Source organism: Anthonomus grandis, chromosome 10 (assembly GCF_022605725.1).
Source record: "Anthonomus grandis grandis chromosome 10, icAntGran1.3, whole genome shotgun sequence".
NCBI lineage: Eukaryota > Metazoa > Arthropoda > Insecta > Coleoptera > Curculionidae > Anthonomus > Anthonomus grandis.
Window position 1 is genome coordinate 20,210,870 of NC_065555.1, and position 18,578 is coordinate 20,229,447.

The window sequence follows — 18,578 nt, forward strand, 5'->3', positions numbered from 1 at the left end:
TGAAGTTCATTTGATGTACTGTAAATTATTTTTAAAATTCTTCTTATGAATTATTTAAAAAAAAAATATTTATATCTCACTCTATTACTGTTATCTAATATTCGAATATAATTTAAATTCACTATTTCGCATATACAAGATAGCCAAATGATGTTGTTTACGGTTTGAACACAACCAGAGTTAAGAAAATATAATAACTAATAGCGTTGGCGATTGTTCCGATTTAATTTTAATTCAATTTTTAGATATAATTTGATTAACCCTAAATGATTTTTAAAAATATTTTGAGGTATTGTGTTTAAATAAAATAGTCATATCTCACTCAATTACGGTTATCTATTATTCAAATTTATTTTAAAATTAATATTTAGGTTATGCAAGATGACCCAAATTTACCTTTTTAAGTTTTGGACATAACCAGGGTTAAGAAAATAGAACAATTTATCCTTATAGCATTGTCCGATTTGATTCCAATTTAATTTTTGAAGTTCATTTGATATACTGTAAATTATTTTTAAAATTCTTCTTAAGAATTGTTTTTTAAAAAAATAATTATATCTCACTCTATTGCTGTTATCTATTATTCGAATATAATTTAAATTTACTATTTCGCATATACAAGATAGTCAAATGATGTTTTTTACGGTTTGAACACAACCAGAGTTAAGAAGATATAATAACTAATAGCGTTGGCGATTGTTCCGATTTAATTTTAATTCAGTTTTTAGATATAATTTAATTAACCCTAAATGATTTTTAAAAATATTTTGATGTATTGTGTTTAAAAAAATAGTCATATCTCACTCAATTACGGTTATCTATTATTCAAATTTATTTTAAAATTAATATTTAGGTTATGCAAGATGACCCAAATGTACCTTTTTAAGTTTTGGACATAACCAGGGTTAAGAAAATAGAACAATTTATTCTTATAGTATTGTCCGATTTGATTCCAATTTAATTTTTGAAGTTCATTTGATGTACTGTAAATTATTTTTAAAATTCTTCTTATGAATTATTTAAAAAAAAAATAATTATATCTCACTCTATTACTGTTATCTAATATTCGAATATAATTTAAATTTACTATTTCGCATATACAAGATAGCCAAATGATGTTTTTAAGGGTTTGAACAAAACCAGACTTAAGAAAATATAATAACTAATAGGGTTGGCGATTGTTCCGATTTAATTTTAATTCAATTTTTAGATATAATTTCATTAACCCTAAATGATTTTTAAAAATATTTTGATGTATTGTGTTTAAAAAAAATAGTCATATCTCACTCAATTACGGTTATCTATTATACAAATTTATTTTAAAATTAATATTTAAGTTATGCAAGATGACCCAAATGTACCTTTTTAAGTCTTGGACATAACCAGGATTAAGAAATTAGAACAATTTATTCTTATAGCATTGTCCGATTTGATTCCAATTTAATTTTTGAAGTTCATTTGATGTACTGTAAATTATTTTTAAAATTCTTCTTATGAATTATTTTTAAAAAAAATAATTATATCTCACTCTATTACTGTTATCTATTATTCGAAAATAATTTAAATTTACTATTTTACATATACAAGATAGCCAAATGATGTTTTTTACGGTTTGAACACAACCAGAGTTAAGAAAATATAACAACTAATAGCGTTGGCGATTGTTCCGATTTAATTTTAATTCAATTTTTAGATATAATTTGATTAACCCTAAATGATTTTTAAAGATATTTTGATGTATTGTGTTTTAAAAAAAATAGTCATATCTCACTCAATTACGGTTATCTATTATTCAAATTTATTTTAAAATTAATAATCAGGTTATACTAGATAACCCAAATGATCCTTTTTAAGTTTTGGACATAACCAGGGTTAAGAAAATAAAACAATTCATCATTACAGCATTGTCCGATTTGATTCCAATTTAATTTTTGAAGTTTATTTGATGTACTGTAAATTATTTTTAAAATTCTTCTTATGAATTATTTAAAAAAAAATAATTATATCTGACTCTATTACTGTTATCTAATATTCGAATATAATTTAAATTTACTATTTCGCATATACAAGATAGCTAAATGATGTTTTTTACGGTTTGAACACAACCAGAGTTAAGAAAATATAATAACTAATAGCGTTGGCGATTGTTCCGATTTAATTTTAATTCAATTTTTAGATATAATTTGATTAACCCTAAATGATTTTTAAAAATATTTTGAGGTATTGTGTTTAAATAAAATAGTCATATCTCACTCAATTACGGTTATTTATTATTCAAATTTATTTTAAAATTAATATTTAGGTTATGCAAGATGACCCAAATGTATCTTTTTAAGTTTTGGACATAACCAGGGTTAAGAAAATAGAACAATTTATCCTTATAGCATTGTCCGATTTGATTCCAATTTAATTTTTGAAGTTCATTTGATATACTGTAAATTATTTTTAAAATTCTTCTTAAGAATTGTTTTTTAAAAAAATAATTATATCTCACTCTATTGCTGTTATCTATTATTCGAATATAATTTAAATTTACTATTTCGCATATACAAGATAGTCAAATGATGTTTTTTACGGTTTGAACCCAACCAGAGTTAAGAAGATATATTAACTAATAGCGTTGGCGATTGTTCCGATTTAATTTTAATTCAGTTTTTAGATAAAATTTAATTAACCCTAAATGATTTTTAAAAATATTTTGATGTATTGTGTTTAAAAAAATAGTCATCTCACTCAATTACGGTTATCTATTATTCAAATTTATTTTAAAATTAATATTTAGGTTATGCAAGATGACCCAAATGTACCTTTTTAAGTTTTGGACATAACCAGGGTTAAGAAAATAGAACAATTTATTCTTATAGTATTGTCCGATTTGATTCCAATTTAATTTTTAAAGTTCATTTGATGTACTGTAAATTATTTTTAAAATTCTTCTTATGAATTATTTAAAAAAAAAATAATTATATCTCACTCTATTACTGTTATCTAATATTCGAATATAATTTAAATTTACTATTTCGCATATACAAGATAGCCAAATGATGTTTTTTACGGTTTGAACACAACCAGAATTAAGAAAATGTAATAACTAATAGGCTAACGATTGTTCCGATTTAATTTTTAGATATAATTTGATTAACCCTAAATGATTTTTAAAAATATTTTGATGTATTGTGTTTAAAAAAAATAGTGATATCTCACTCAATTACGGTTATCTATTATTCAAATTTATTTTAAAATTAATATTTAGGTTATGCAAGATGACCCAAATTTACCTTTTTAAGTTTTGGACATAACCAGGGTTAAGAAAATAGAACAATTTATCCTTATAGTATTGTCCGATTTGATTGCAATTTAATTTTTGAAGTTCATTTGATGTACTGTAAATTATTTTTAAAATTCTTCTTATGAATTATTTAAAAAAAAATAATTATATCTCACTCTATTACTGTTATCTAATATTCGAATATAATTTAAATTCACTATTTCGCATATACAAGATAGCCAAATGATGTTGTTTACGGTTTCAACACAACCAGAGTTAAGAAAATATAATAACTAATAGCGTTGGCGATTGTTCCGATTTAATTTTAATTCAATTTTTAGATATAATTTGATTAACCCTAAATGATTTTTAAAAATATTTTGAGGTATTGTGTTTAAATAAAATAGTCATATCTCACTCAATTACGGTTATTTATTATTCAAATTTATTTTAAAATTAATATTTAGGTTATGCAATATGACCCAAATGTACCTTTTTAAGTTTTGGACATAACCAGGGTTAAGAAAATAGAACAATTTATCCTTATAGCATTGTCCGATTTGATTCCAATTTAATTTTTGAAGTTCATTTGATGTACTGTAAATTATTTTTAAAATTCTTCTTAAGAATTGTTTTTTAAAAAAATAATTATATCTCACTCTATTGCTGTTATCTATTATTCGAATATAATTTAAATTTACTATTTCGCATATACAAGATAGTCAAATAATGTTTTTTACGGTTTGAACACAACCAGAGTTAAGAAAATATAATAACTAATAGCGTTGGCGATTGTTCCGATTTAATTTTAATTCAGTTTTTAGATATAATTTGATTAACCCTAAATGATTTTTAAAAATATTTTGATGTATTGTGTTTAAAAAAAAATAGTCATATCTCACTTAATTACGGTTATCTATTATTCAAATTTATTTTAAAATTAATATTTAAGTTATGCAAGATGACCCAAATGTACCTTTTTAAGTCTTGGACATAACCAGGATTAAGAAATTAGAACAATTTATTCCTATAGCATTGTCCGATTTGATTCCAATTTAATTTTTGAAGTTCATTTGATGTACTGTAAATTATTTTTAAAATTCTTCTTATGAATTATTTAAAAAAATAATAATTATATCTCACTCTATTACTGTTATCTAATATTCGAATATAATTTAAATTTACTATTTCGCATATACAAGATAGCCAAATGATGTTTTTTACGGTTTGAACACAACCAGAATTAAGAAAATGTAATAACTAATAGCGCTAACGATTATTCCGATTTAATTTTTAGATATAATTTGATTAACCCTAAATGATTTTTAAAAATATTTTGATGTATTGTGTTTAAAAAAAATAGTGATATCTCACTCAATTACGGTTATCTATTATTCAAATTTATTTTAAAATTAATATTTAGGTTATGCAAGATGACCCAAATTTACCTTTTTAAGTTTTGGACATAACCAGGGTTAAGAAAATAGAACAATTTATCCTTATAGTATTGTCCGATTTGATTGCAATTTAATTTTTGAAGTTCATTTGATGTACTGTAAATTATTTTTAAAATTCTTCTTCTGAATTATTTAAAAAAAAAATAATTATATCTCATTCTATTACTGTTATCTAATATTCGAATATAATTTAAATTTACTATTTCGCATATACCAGATAGCCAAATGATGTTTTTTAGGGTTTGAACAAAACCAGACTTAAGAAAATATAATAACTAATAGCGTTGGCGATTGTTCCGATTTAATTTTAATTCAATTTTTAGATATAATTTTATTAACCCTAAATGATTTTTAAAAATTTTTTGATGTATTGTGTTTAAAAAAAATAGTCACATCTCACTCAATTACGGTTATCTATTATTCAAATTTATTTTAAAATCAATATTTAAGTTATGCAAGATGACCTAAATGTACCTTTTTAAGTCTTGGACATAACCAGGGTTAAGAAATTAGAACAATTTATCCTTATAGCGTTGTCCGATTTCATTCCTATTTAATTTTTAAAGTTCATTTAATGTACTGTAAATTATTTTTAAAATTCTTCTTATGAATTATTTAAAAAAAAAATAATTATATCTCATTCTATTACTGTTATCTAATATTCGAATATAATTTAAATTTACTATTTCGCATATAGCAGATAGCCAAATGATGTTTTTTACGGTTTGAACACAACCAGAGTTAAGAAAATATAATAACTAATAGCGTTGGCGATTGTTCCGATTTAATTTTAATTCAATTTTTAGATATAATTTGATTAACCCTTAATGATTTTTAAAAATATTTTAATGTATTTTGTTTAAAAAAAATAGTCATATCTCACTTAATTACGGTTATCTATTATTCAAATTTATTTTAAAATTAATATTTAGGTTATACAAGATGATCCAAATGATCCTTTTTAAGTTTTGGACTGATCAGAGTTAAGAAAATAGAACAATTAATCATTATAGCATTGTCCGATTTGACTCCAATTTAATTTTTGAAGTTCATTTAATGTACTATAAATTATTTTTAAAATTTTTCTTATGAATTGTTTTTTAAAAAAATAAGTATATCTCACTCTATTACTATTATCTATTAATCGAATATAATTTAAATTCACTATTTCGCATATACAAGATAGCCAAATGATGTTTTTTACGGTTTGAACACAACCAGAGTTAAGAAAATATAATAACTAATAGCGTTGGCGATTGTTCCGATTTAATTTTAATTCAATTTTTAGATATAATTTGATTAACCCTAAATGATTTTTAAAGATATTTTGATGTATTGTGTTTTAAAAAAAATAGTCATATCTCACTCCATTACGGTTATCTATATTCAAATTTATTTTAAAATTAATAATCAGGTTCTACTAGATAACCCAAATGATCCTTTTTAAGTTTTGGACATAACCAGGGTTAAGAAAGTAAAACAATTTATCATTACAGCATTGTCCGATTTGATTCCAATTTAATTTTTGAAGTTTATTTGATGTACTGTAAATTATTTTTAAAATTCTTCTTATGAATTATTTAAAAAAAAATAATTATATCTCACTCTATTACTGTTATCTAATATTCGAATATAATTTAAATTTACTATTTCGCATATACAAGATAGCTAAATGATGTTTTTTACGGTTTGAACACAACCAGAGTTAAGAAAATATAATAACTAATAGCGTTGGCGATTGTTCCGATTTAATTTTAATTCAATTTTTAGATATAATTTGATTAACCCTAAATGATTTTTAAAAATATTTTGAGGTATTGTGTTTAAATAAAATAGCCATATCTCACTCAATTACGGTTATTTATTATTCAAATTTATTTTAAAATTAATATTTAGGTTATGCAATATGACCCAAATGTACCTTTTTAAGTTTTGGACATAACCAGGGTTAAGAAAATAGAACAATTTATCCTTATAGCATTGTCCGATTTGATTCCAATTTAATTTTTGAAGTTCATTTGATGTACTGTAAATTATTTTTAAAATTCTTCTTAAGAATTGTTTTTTAAAAAAATAATTATACCTCACAATATTGCTGTTATCTATTATTCGAATATAATTTAAATTTACTATTTCGCATATACAAGATAGTCAAATGATGTTTTTTACGGTTTGAACACAACCAGAGTTAAGAAAATATAATAACTAATAGCGTTGGCGATTGTTCCGATTTAATTTTAATTCAGTTTTTAGATATAATTTGATTAACCCTAAATGATTTTTAAAAATATTTTGATGTATTGTGTTTAAAAAAAAAATAGTCATATCTCACTTAATTACGGTTATCTATTATTCAAATTTATTTTAAAATTAATATTTAAGTTATGCAAGATGACCCAAATGTACCTTTTTAAGTCTTGGACATAACCAGGATTAAGAAATTAGAACAATTTATTCCTATAGCATTGTCCGATTTGATTCCAATTTAATTTTTGAAGTTCATTTGATGTACTGTAAATTATTTTTAAAATTCTTCTTATGAATTATTTAAAAAAAAATAATTATATCTCACTCTATTACTGTTATCTAATATTCGAATATAATTTAAATTTACTATTTCGCATATACAAGATAGCCAAATGATGTTTTTTACGGTTTGAACACAACCAGAATTAAGAAAATGTAATAACTAATAGCGCTAACGATTATTCCGATTTAATTTTTAGATATAATTTGATTAACCCTAAATGATTTTTAAAAATATTTTGATGTATTGTGTTTAAAAAAAATAGTGATATCTCACTCAATTACGGTTATCTATTATTCAAATTTATTTTAAAATTAATATTTAGGTTATGCAAGATGACCCAAATTTACCTTTTTAAGTTTTGGACATAACCAGGGTTAAGAAAATAGAACAATTTATCCTTATAGTATTGTCCGATTTGATTGCAATTTAATTTTTGAAGTTCATTTGATGTACTGTAAATTATTTTTAAAATTCTTCTTCTGAATTATTTAAAAAAAAAATAATTATATCTCATTCTATTACTGTTATCTAATATTCGAATATAATTTGAATTTACTATTTCGCATATACCAGATAGCCAAATGATGTTTTTTAGGGTTTGAACAAAACCAGACTTAAGAAAATATAATAACTAATAGCGTTGGCGATTGTTCCGATTTAATTTTAATTCAATTTTTAGATATAATTTTATTAACCCTAAATGATTTTTAAAAATTTTTTGATGTATTGTGTTTAAAAAAAATAGTCACATCTCACTCAATTACGGTTATCTATTATTCAAATTTATTTTAAAATCAATATTTAAGTTATGCAAGATGACCTAAATGTACCTTTTTAAGTCTTGGACATAACCAGGGTTAAGAAATTAGAACAATTTATCCTTATAGCGTTGTCCGATTTCATTCCTATTTAATTTTTGAAGTTCATTTAATGTACTGTAAATTATTTTTAAAATTCTTCTTATGAATTATTTAAAAAAAAAATAATTATATCTCATTCTATTACTGTTATCTAATATTCGAATATAATTTAAATTTACTATTTCGCATATACCAGATAGCCAAATGATGTTTTTTACAGTTTGAACACAACCAGATTTAAGAAAATGTAATAACTAATAGCGTTAACGATTGTTCCGATTTAATTTTTAGATATAATTTGATTAACCCTAAATGATTTTTAAAAATATTTTAATGTATTTTGTTTAAAAAAAATAGTCATATCTCACTTAATTACGGTTATCTATTATTCAAATTTATTTTAAAATTAATATTTAGGTTATACAAGATGACCCAAATGATCCTTTTTAAGTTTTGGACTAATCAGAGTTAAGAAAATAGAACAATTAATCATTATAGCATTGTCCGATTTGACTCCAATTTAATTTTTAAAGTTTATTTAATGTACTATAAATTATTTTTAAAATTTTTCTTATGAATTGTTTTATAAAAAAATAAGTATATCTCACTCTATTACTATTATCTATTAATCGAATATAATTTAAATTTAATATTTCTCATATACAAGATAGCCAAATGATGTTTTTTACGGTTTGAACACAACCAGAGTTAAGAAAATATAATTAAAAAATTAAATGAACTTACCTGAAGTGAACTTCAATTTTAATTATATTAGGCCTCGTCGAAGTAAATAAGATCAATTGTAGTACCTCTATTTCCTGAGTCAGACCACACAATTCAAAGCTAAAAATAAAAAGTTTTGACAACATCGCCTTCTGTCGGTACCCCCGCTGTCCCGTCCGTCGAGCCTCATTTCTTCAAAGCCATATTGTTGCATAAACATATGGGATTTTTTATCGGGATCTGGGTGGGCCCTTATTTACTTCGACGAGGCCTAATATAATTAAAATTGAAGTTCACTTCAGGTAAGTTCATTTAATTTTTTAATTATATTAGGCCTCGTCTCCGTAAATAAGATCAATTGTAGATGTTTAAAGCAAAAATGCAACAATATTATGCTTTTACAACTTATATATTAGGTAGAAAAAGCGAAAAACACAGAATAACTGAATAGCAATTACTATCACTAATTTAAATACCTAATTAGTGTAAGTACAAAAACAGACCAAAAAAGAACATACTTAATATATAATATTAACAAGACAAAACGTCAATTGCAAAAGTATTTTTAGAAAGTAACGGTCGTTGATAAAAGTTTGCAAAAGTACTGGACTTTTCGGTCCAGCCTGCTGACAGCCTAATAGTGTCGAGACTAACACCTTTACGGGCAGCTGCAGAAGTTGCAGCGTGCCTGGTGCTGTGTGCGGTAAACATAGAAATATCCACACCACTTTTGCTTAACATACATTTAATCCATCTACTGATAGACTGAGAACTCGCATCTTTGTGAGGCTTTTTGGGTAATATAAAAAGACTTTTGCAAGAAGTGTTTCTTAAATTTTTTGTTCGCTTAAGATAACATAAAATAGCTGTATAAACACATATTTCTAAGTCTTGTTTGAAAATGGGCAGTACTAATGTGGGTTGAAATCTGTTAGGTCCTGAGGTTTTTATTCTTTTAGGAATCTTAATTTTTATATTGTCTTTAGAAATAACTAAATTCTCTAGTTGAATACTCGCTAAAGTTTGTACCCTCTGTCCAGTTGTAAGAGCCAGTAATATGGCCACCTTTTGTGTTAAAATGTCTAATTTAATGTTTTCGTTAGAAAGAGTTTTTACATAGGTAAGAACAGTGGAAGGATCCCAGGTAACGTTGTACTTAGGTAAACTGGGTCTTAAACCGTACACTCCCTTAAAAAATCTTTTTAATCTATAATCATTAGCTAAATCTGGTGAGGCTATTTGTGATATTGCGGATCGGTAGCAATTAAGAGAGCTATAGGATGCCCCTTTGTTAAAGCGGATTGTTAAAAATTCTAAAACTAAGGGTACAGTAATATCAAAGACATCTATATTTTTATCACAACAAAATTGCCACCACAGTTTTAAACCTACGTTATATTGTTTGTTTGTCGAGTTTGATATTGAAGCTGTGCAGATCTCTAATGACATGTCCGGGACTTTTCCATTTTGTAGTGCTTGCACGATAAGACTCCGGCCACCAGGGAAAGATTTTTCCAGAGCGGGTGTGGAGTTCTATGAATGGAAAAAAGAAGGTTTTTATCTGGTTTAAAGTAGACAGGATCTTGTGCTAGTAAGGAGCGAAAACCCGGATACCACGGTTGTGAATTCCAATTTGGAACTACGACAACTCCCTCAGCTTTATCGTCAATTATTTTTTGAAGAACACGTAGAATGACTGAAAATGGAGGAAAGGCGTAAAAGTAAAACTGGCCCCAGTCTAGAGTAAATGCATCCACTGCCCAAGATTCTGGATCTTTTCCCCAGGATACAAATTTTTTACATTTTGCATTAGTTCTCGAAGCAAATAGATCGATCTGTGGCTGCCCAAAAGAAGATGTAATAACTTGAAATTTATCTTGGTTTAATTCATATTCAGTGGCAATGTCGAGACTCCGGGATTCTTGGTCAGCAATTGTATTGTCTTTGGATTTTATGTACGAGGCGAAAATATAAATATTTCGTCTTTCGCACCACAGCCAAATTTCTTTGGTCAAAATGTTTAGTTTGGGAAACTGAATACTTCCCATCCTATTGATATATGCAATGGCCGTGGTGTTATCAATTCGACATAAAATGTTGACGTTAGATAGATGAGATGCAAAACATTTTAGACCAAAAAAACTTGACAGGAGCTCCAAATAATTAATGTGGTGAGTTTTCTCAGTTGGAGACCAAAAACCATGGGATTTTTCGCCATTACAACATACTCCCCAACCGCTGGGGGAGGCATCAGAAAAAATTTCAATTTTATAATTCATTGGCCCCAAAGAATTAAAGGCGAATGGAATGTTAGTTAACCACCAATCAAAATCATTTGACAAGTTGCTAGGAATCGACATGCGGGAATTGTAATTTCCATTACGACTTTGGAGAGCTAAAAATTTCTCACGTTCAAATGCTTTCGTGTAGAGCCAGCCATACTTAACTGCTGGACATGCAGACGTTAATATACCAATAAATTTAGCAAATTCCCGAATTTTACATTTTTCCCTCCCCCTAAATTGTTTAACGGAATTGATAATCTTTTTTCTTTTTTCCTTGGGTAATGACACTGTCATATTATTAGAATTGTATATAAACCCCAAATATTTACATTCCTTTGAGGGAATAATGCAACTTTTATTGTAATTTATAATAAAACCAAGAGATTCAAGAAGGGATATTGTCGCAGAGATATTATATTTACACTCTAGTGATGATTTTCCAAATAAGAGAAAATCATCTAAAAATAAAACTGATATCCAGCCTTTGCTCCTTAATACACCTAGAACTGGTTTCATAATTTTTGTAAACACTAAAGGAGCACAATTCAACCCAAAAGGTAGGCAATTAAATTGGTAAAGCTGTTTATTAAATTTAAACCTCAGATATTTTCGATGGCATTTTGCCACGGGAATAAGAGTATAAGCATCTTTAAGATCTAATGTGGCCATATAACAGTTTTGGCTCATAAGGCAAACAACGGTCTTATGGTCTTCAATTTTAAAATGATCACATTTTACAAATTTATTAAGACCTTTTAAGTTAATTATTAGTCTTTTAGAACCATCAGACTTAGGGGATAGAAAAATGCTAGATAAAAATTGATTATTACACGGCTTAACCCTACTTACAGCACCCGTCTTAAGTAATTTACCTATTTCTTGCGAAAGTTCTTTAAACTCATTGGAGGACCAATAAGGTTCTCCAGGTATACATCTTTGTATCGGATTTTTATCAAAAGGAATTTTAAAATGTTGGATATGTGACAAAATAATTTTGTCCGACGTAATTTTACGCCAAGAGTTATTGAAATATTGTAAACGGCCTGCAGGGTCACTAACCTTGGTATCTAACGACGACGTTTCTCTGTCTGCATCGGCTCCATTTTTCTGTAAGATCTGCGACGTTGAGGGTCTCGAGTCTGAGTATAAGGGAGGGTCCTGGATTGGTACTGTTGTCGCCTGCCTCGGTATCCCCCCCGAGTGTCCTGAGACAGACTCCTGAAGTTTAAATTAGTCCTTGGGGCTCTTTTGGTTTCCTTGGGTTTAAGTGCTGGCTTGAAGGTTTTTATTGTTTGTTCCAGCTGTTTGGAAGCTTCTAATCTTTTGTCGACATTGCATCCAAAAAGCCATTCGTCCGTTGGGGCAGCTAATAATGATTCTTTAGTTATCTTATCCAGATTATAGCAGGCAAGTTCTTTTCGAGCAGATGTCTCGATATGGAAAACATCCGTAAGCAGGCGACCCGCGTCACATAAGGGTTTGATATAGGGTTTGTCCCCCTCCCCCTCTTCATTTAAGATGGAGGTGATTGCCTGTCCAATAGCCGATATACCTGAACCTATTTGGCACTGCAGTTGCATTAACCGGGTATCTCTCTGTTTAACGGACTCTGAAAGCATTCTTTCCAGAAACTCATTTAGTTTGGGGGTTCCAAGGAACGAAGCATTTTCAGGGGTCGCATACTTCTTTATTAGATCAGACTTTTCATTTGAGTCCAGCCCATTGTCCACTATACTTTTCCATGTTTCAACCATGTCTTCTTGTAGAGGAGGACCGAAAGACAATTTATTCTTAGCAACGTTGGTTCCAAACAATGATGCGTCAAAGTTTTTCTTAGTACTCGTGGAGGGCATTTCCCTGTCATTTTCATGGTGCTGGTCAGTTCCATCTGATCAGAAAAAAATTTTCATTATTAGTTTAAAGCCTCTGCTTACCAAGAATCAAGTACTTGGCGTAAGAATAAAACATAAAGGGTTTATTCAAAAAATATTAAAGCATAACTGTGTTCATAAACAGTTTAAACCAAATACCATATATTCATAGTATTAAATTTGGTAGTAGCTAGCACATGCTAAATAAAATATTTTGGCCAGAAGAAAACAGTGTTCATAAACCGTTTAAACCAATACCATAGTAGGTAAGGATAGCCAACACATAGTGTATAAAAATATTTAATAAAACTGTGTTCATAAACAGTTTAAGCCAAATACATAATATGCGTATCCCTAAGGCTACATTTTTGGGACGTCTCTGTGTTCATAAACAGATTAGCCCATGTTTATTGTGTTCATAAACAATAAACATTCAGGAACCACTCAGTGTCAAGAATATCGGCCCACCAGCGTTATAAAGAAAAAAACAAACAACTCAAAATTATTCAGTATACTTACAATCCATTGAGTTATTATCGTCAATACGGATAATATTGTCCCCATCTTCTGGTTCATTTTCCTTCTCACTTCCACTCGAGCTAGAATCCGATGTTATGATTCTAGGGCGGCGGCGGCAACGCCGCGCCGGGCTTCTTGAGAGAGAGCGAAAGGCGCGATCCGAATCCGAGCTGCTTGATGGCGATAAACAGGGGGACTTCCGAGAACCACGTGCATTTTTTCCGTCGGATCGATAGCGTGGGGATTTATTACCGGTGCGTTTTAACAGTTTTGAGAGAGTTTTCTCAATATTATTTACCTTGAGAGCTAGATCACTGTCACTGTCATGACTTCTTTTACGTTTATACATTTTTTTTTTTTTAATGGTTAAACACAAATATTTTGTACACGGTACCGAAAAATAAAAGGCGAAATAACTCGCGCGCGCGAACGGTCTGACACACAAAACGAGAATGAGGCTCGACGGACGGGACAGCGGGGGTACCGACAGAAGGCGATGTTGTCAAAACTTTTTATTTTTAGCTTTGAATTGTGTGGTCTGACTCAGGAAATAGAGGTACTACAATTGATCTTATTTACGGAGACGAGGCCTAATATAATAACTAATAGAGTTGGCGATTTTTCCCATTTAATTTTAATTCAATTTTTAGATATAATTTGATTAACCCTAAATGATTTTTAAAGATATTTTGATGTATTGTGTTTTAAAAAAAATAGTCATATCTCACTCAATTACGGTTATCTATTATTCAAATTTATTTTAAAATTAATAATTAGGTTATACTAGATAACCCAAATGATCCTTTTTAAGTTTTGGACATAACCAGAGTTAAGAAAATAAAACAATTAATCATTACAGCATTGTCCGATTTGATTCCAATTTAATTTTTGAAGTTCATTTGATGTACTGTAAATTATTTTTAAAATTCTTCTTATGAATTATTTAGAAAAAAATAATTATATCTCACTCTATTACTGTTATCTAATATTCGAATATAATTTAAATTTACTATTTCGCATATACAAGATAGCCAAATGATGTTTTTTACAGTTTGAACACAACCAGATTTAAGAAAATGTAATAACTAATAGCGTAAACGACTGTTCCGATTTAATTTTTAGATATAATTTGATTAAGCCTAAATGATTTTTAAAAATATTTTAATGTATTTTGTTTAAAAAAAATAGTCATATCTCACTTAATTACGGTTATCTATTATTCAAATTTATTTTAAAATTAATATTTAGGTTATACAAGATGACCCAAATGATCCTTTTTAAGTTTTGGACATAACCAGGGTTAAGAAAATAGAACAATTTATCCTTATAGTATTGTCCGATTTGATTGCAATTTAATTTTTGACGTTCATTTGATGTACTGTAAATTATTTTTAAAATTCTTCTTATGAATTATTAAAAAAAAAAATAATTATATCTCACTTTATTACTGTTATCTAATATTCGAATATAATTTAAACTTACTATTTCGCATATACAAGATAGCCAAATGATGTTTTTTAGGGTTTGAACACAACCAGACTTAAGAAAATATAATAACTAATAGCGTTGGCGATTGTTCCGATTTAATTTTAATTCAATTTTTAGATATAATTTGATTAACCCTAAATGATTTTTAAAGATATTTTGATGTATTGTGTTTTAAAAAAATAGTCATATCTCACTCAATTACGGTTATCTATTATTCAAATTTATTTTAAAATTAATAATCAGGTTATACTAGATAACCCAAATGATCCTTTTTAAGTTTTGGACATAACCAGGGTTAAGAAAATAAAACAATTCATCATTACAGCATTGTCCGATTTGATTCCAATTTATTTTTTGAAGTTTATTTGATGTACTGTAAATTATTTTTAAAATTCTTCTTATGAATTATTTAAAAAAAAATAATTATATCTCACTCTATTACTGTTATCTAATATTCGAATATAATTTAAATTTACTATTTCGCATATACAAGATAGCTAAATGATGTTTTTTACGGTTTGAACACAACCAGAGTTAAGAAAATATAATAACTAATAGCGTTGGCGATTGTTCCGATTTAATTTTTAGATATAATTTGATTAAGCCTAAATGATTTTTAAAAATATTTTAATGTATTTTGTTTAAAAAAAATAGTCATATCTCACTTAATTACGGTTATCTATTATTCAAATTTATTTTAAAATTAATATTTAGGTTATACAAGATGACCCAAATGATCCTTTTTAAGTTTTGGACATAACCAGGGTTAAGAAAATAGAACAATTTATCCTTATAGTATTGTCCGATTTGATTGCAATTTAATTTTTGACGTTCATTTGATGTACTGTAAATTATTTTTAAAATTCTTCTTATGAATTATTAAAAAAAAAAATAATTATATCTCACTCTATTACTGTTATCTAATATTCGAATATAATTTAAACTTACTATTTCGCATATACAAGATAGCCAAATGATGTTTTTTAGGGTTTTTTAGGGTTTGAACACAACCAGACTTAAGAAAATATAATAACTAATAGCGTTGGCGATCGTTCCGATTTAATTTTAATTCAATTTTTAGATATAATTTGATTAACCCTAAATGATTTTTAAAAATATTTTGAGGTATTGTGTTTAAATAAAATAGTCATATCTCACTCAATTACGGTTATTTATTATTCAAATTTATTTTAAAATTAATATTTAGGTTATGCAATATGACCCAAATGTACCTTTTTAAGTTTTGGACATAACCAGGGTTAAGAAAATAGAACAATTTATCCTTATAGCATTGTCCGATTTGATTCCAATTTAATTTTTGAAGTTCATTTGATGTACTGTAAATTATTTTTAAAATTCTTCTTAAGAATTGTTTTTTAAAAAAATAAATATATCTCACTCTATTGCTGTTATCTATTATTCAAATATAATTTAAATTTACTATTTCGCATATACAAGATAGTCAAATGATGTTTTTTACGGTTTGAACACAACCAGAGTTAAGAAAATATAATAACTAATAGCGTTGGCGATTGTTCCGATTTAATTTTAATTCAGTTTTTAGATATAATTTGATTAACCCTAAATGATTTTTAAAAATATTTTGATGTATTGTGTTTAAAAAAAAATAGTCATATCTCACTTAATTACGGTTATCTATTATTCAAATTTATTTTAAAATTAATATTTAAGTTATGCAAGATGACCCAAATGTACCTTTTTAAGTCTTGGACATAACCAGGATTAAGAAATTAGAACAATTTATTCCTATAGCATTGTCCGATTTGATTCCAATTTAATTTTTGAAGTTCATTTGATGTACTGTAAATTATTTTTAAAATTCTTCTTATGAATTATTTTTAAAAAAAATAATTATATCTCACTCTATTAGTGTTATCTATGATTCGAATATAATTTAAATTTACTATTTCACATATACAAGATAGCCAAATGATGTTTTTTACGGTTTGAACACAACCAGAGTTAAGAAAATATAATAACTAATAGCGTTGGCGATTATTCCGATTTAATTTTAATTCAATTTTTAGATATAATTTGATTAACCCTAAATGATTTTCAAAGATATTTTGATGTATTGTGTTTTAAAAAAAATATTCATATCTCACTCCATTACGGTTATCTATTATTCAAATTTATTTTAAAATTAATAATCAGGTTATACTAGATAACCCAAATGATCCTTTTTAAGTCTTGGACATAACCAGGGTTAAGAAATTAGAACAATTTATCCTTATAGCGTTGTCCGATTTCATTCCTATTTAATTTTTGAAGTTCATTTAATGTACTGTAAATTATTTTTAAAATTCTTCTTATGAATTATTTAAAAAAAAAATAATTATATCTCATTCTATTACTGTTATCTAATATTCGAATATAATTTAAATTTACTATTTCGCATATACCAGATAGCCATATGATGTTTTTTACGGTTTGAACACAACCAGAGTTAAGAAAATATAATAACTAATAGCGTTGGCGATTGTTCCGATTTAAGTTTAATTCAATTTTTAGATATAATTTGATTAACCCTAAATGATTTTTAAAGATATTTTGATGTATTGTGTTTTAAAAAAAATAGTCATATCTCACTCAATTACGGTTATCTATTATTCAAATTTATTTTAAAATTAATAATTAGGCTATACTAGATAACCCAAATGATCCTTTTTAAGTTTTGGACTAATCAGAGTTAAGAAAATAGAACAATTAATCATTATAGCATTGTCCTATTTGACTCCAATTTAATTTTTAAAGTTCATTTAATGTACTATAAATTATTTTTAAAATTTTTCTTATGAATTGTTTTATAAAAAAATAAGTATATCTCACTCTATTACTATTATCTATTAATCGAATATAATTTAAATTTAATATTTCGCATATACAAGATAGCCAAATGATGTTTTTTACGGTTTGAACACAACCAGAGTTAAGAAAATATAATAACTAATAGCGTTGGCGATCGTTCCGATTTAATTTTAATTCAATTTTTAGATATAATTTGATTAACCCTAAATGATTTTTAAAGATATTTTGATGTATTGTGTTTTAAAAAAAATAGTCATATCTCACTCAATTACGGTTATCTATTATTCAAATTTATTTTAAAATTAATAATTAGGTTATACTAGATAACCCAAATGATCCTTTTTAAGTTTTGGACATAACCAGGGTTAAGAAAATAAAACAATTAATCATTACAGCATTGTCCGGTTTGATTCCAATTTAATTTTTGAAGTTCATTTGATGTACTGTAAATTATTTTTAAAATTCTTCTTATGAATTATTTAGAAAAAAATAATTATATCTCACTCTATTACTGTTATCTAATATTCGAATATAATTTAAATTTACTATTTCGCATATACAAGATAGCCAAATGATGTTTTTTACAGTTTGAACACAACCAGATTTAAGAAAATGTAATAACTAATAGCGTTAACGATTGTTCCGATTTAATTTTTAGATATAATTTGATTAACCCTAAATGATTTTTAAAAATATTTTAATGTATTTTGTTTAAAAAAAATAGTCATATCTCACTTAATTACGGTTA

At 26.5% G+C, this 18,578-nt stretch overlaps 1 protein-coding gene across 1 annotated transcript; it reads right to left on the minus strand.

The window, feature by feature from the left end:
• Window positions 1-9,369: 9,369 nt before the first annotated feature.
• On the minus strand, window positions 9,370-11,417 carry LOC126741429 (uncharacterized). The gene is made up of 2 exons (XM_050447834.1): window positions 10,416-11,417; window positions 9,370-10,371 (listed from the first exon to the last, which is right to left on the minus strand). The coding sequence occupies exons 1-2, from the start codon at window positions 11,415-11,417 to the stop codon at window positions 9,370-9,372; spliced, it is 2,004 nt and encodes a 667-aa protein (XP_050303791.1).
• Between the last annotated feature and the right edge of the window lie 7,161 nt (window positions 11,418-18,578).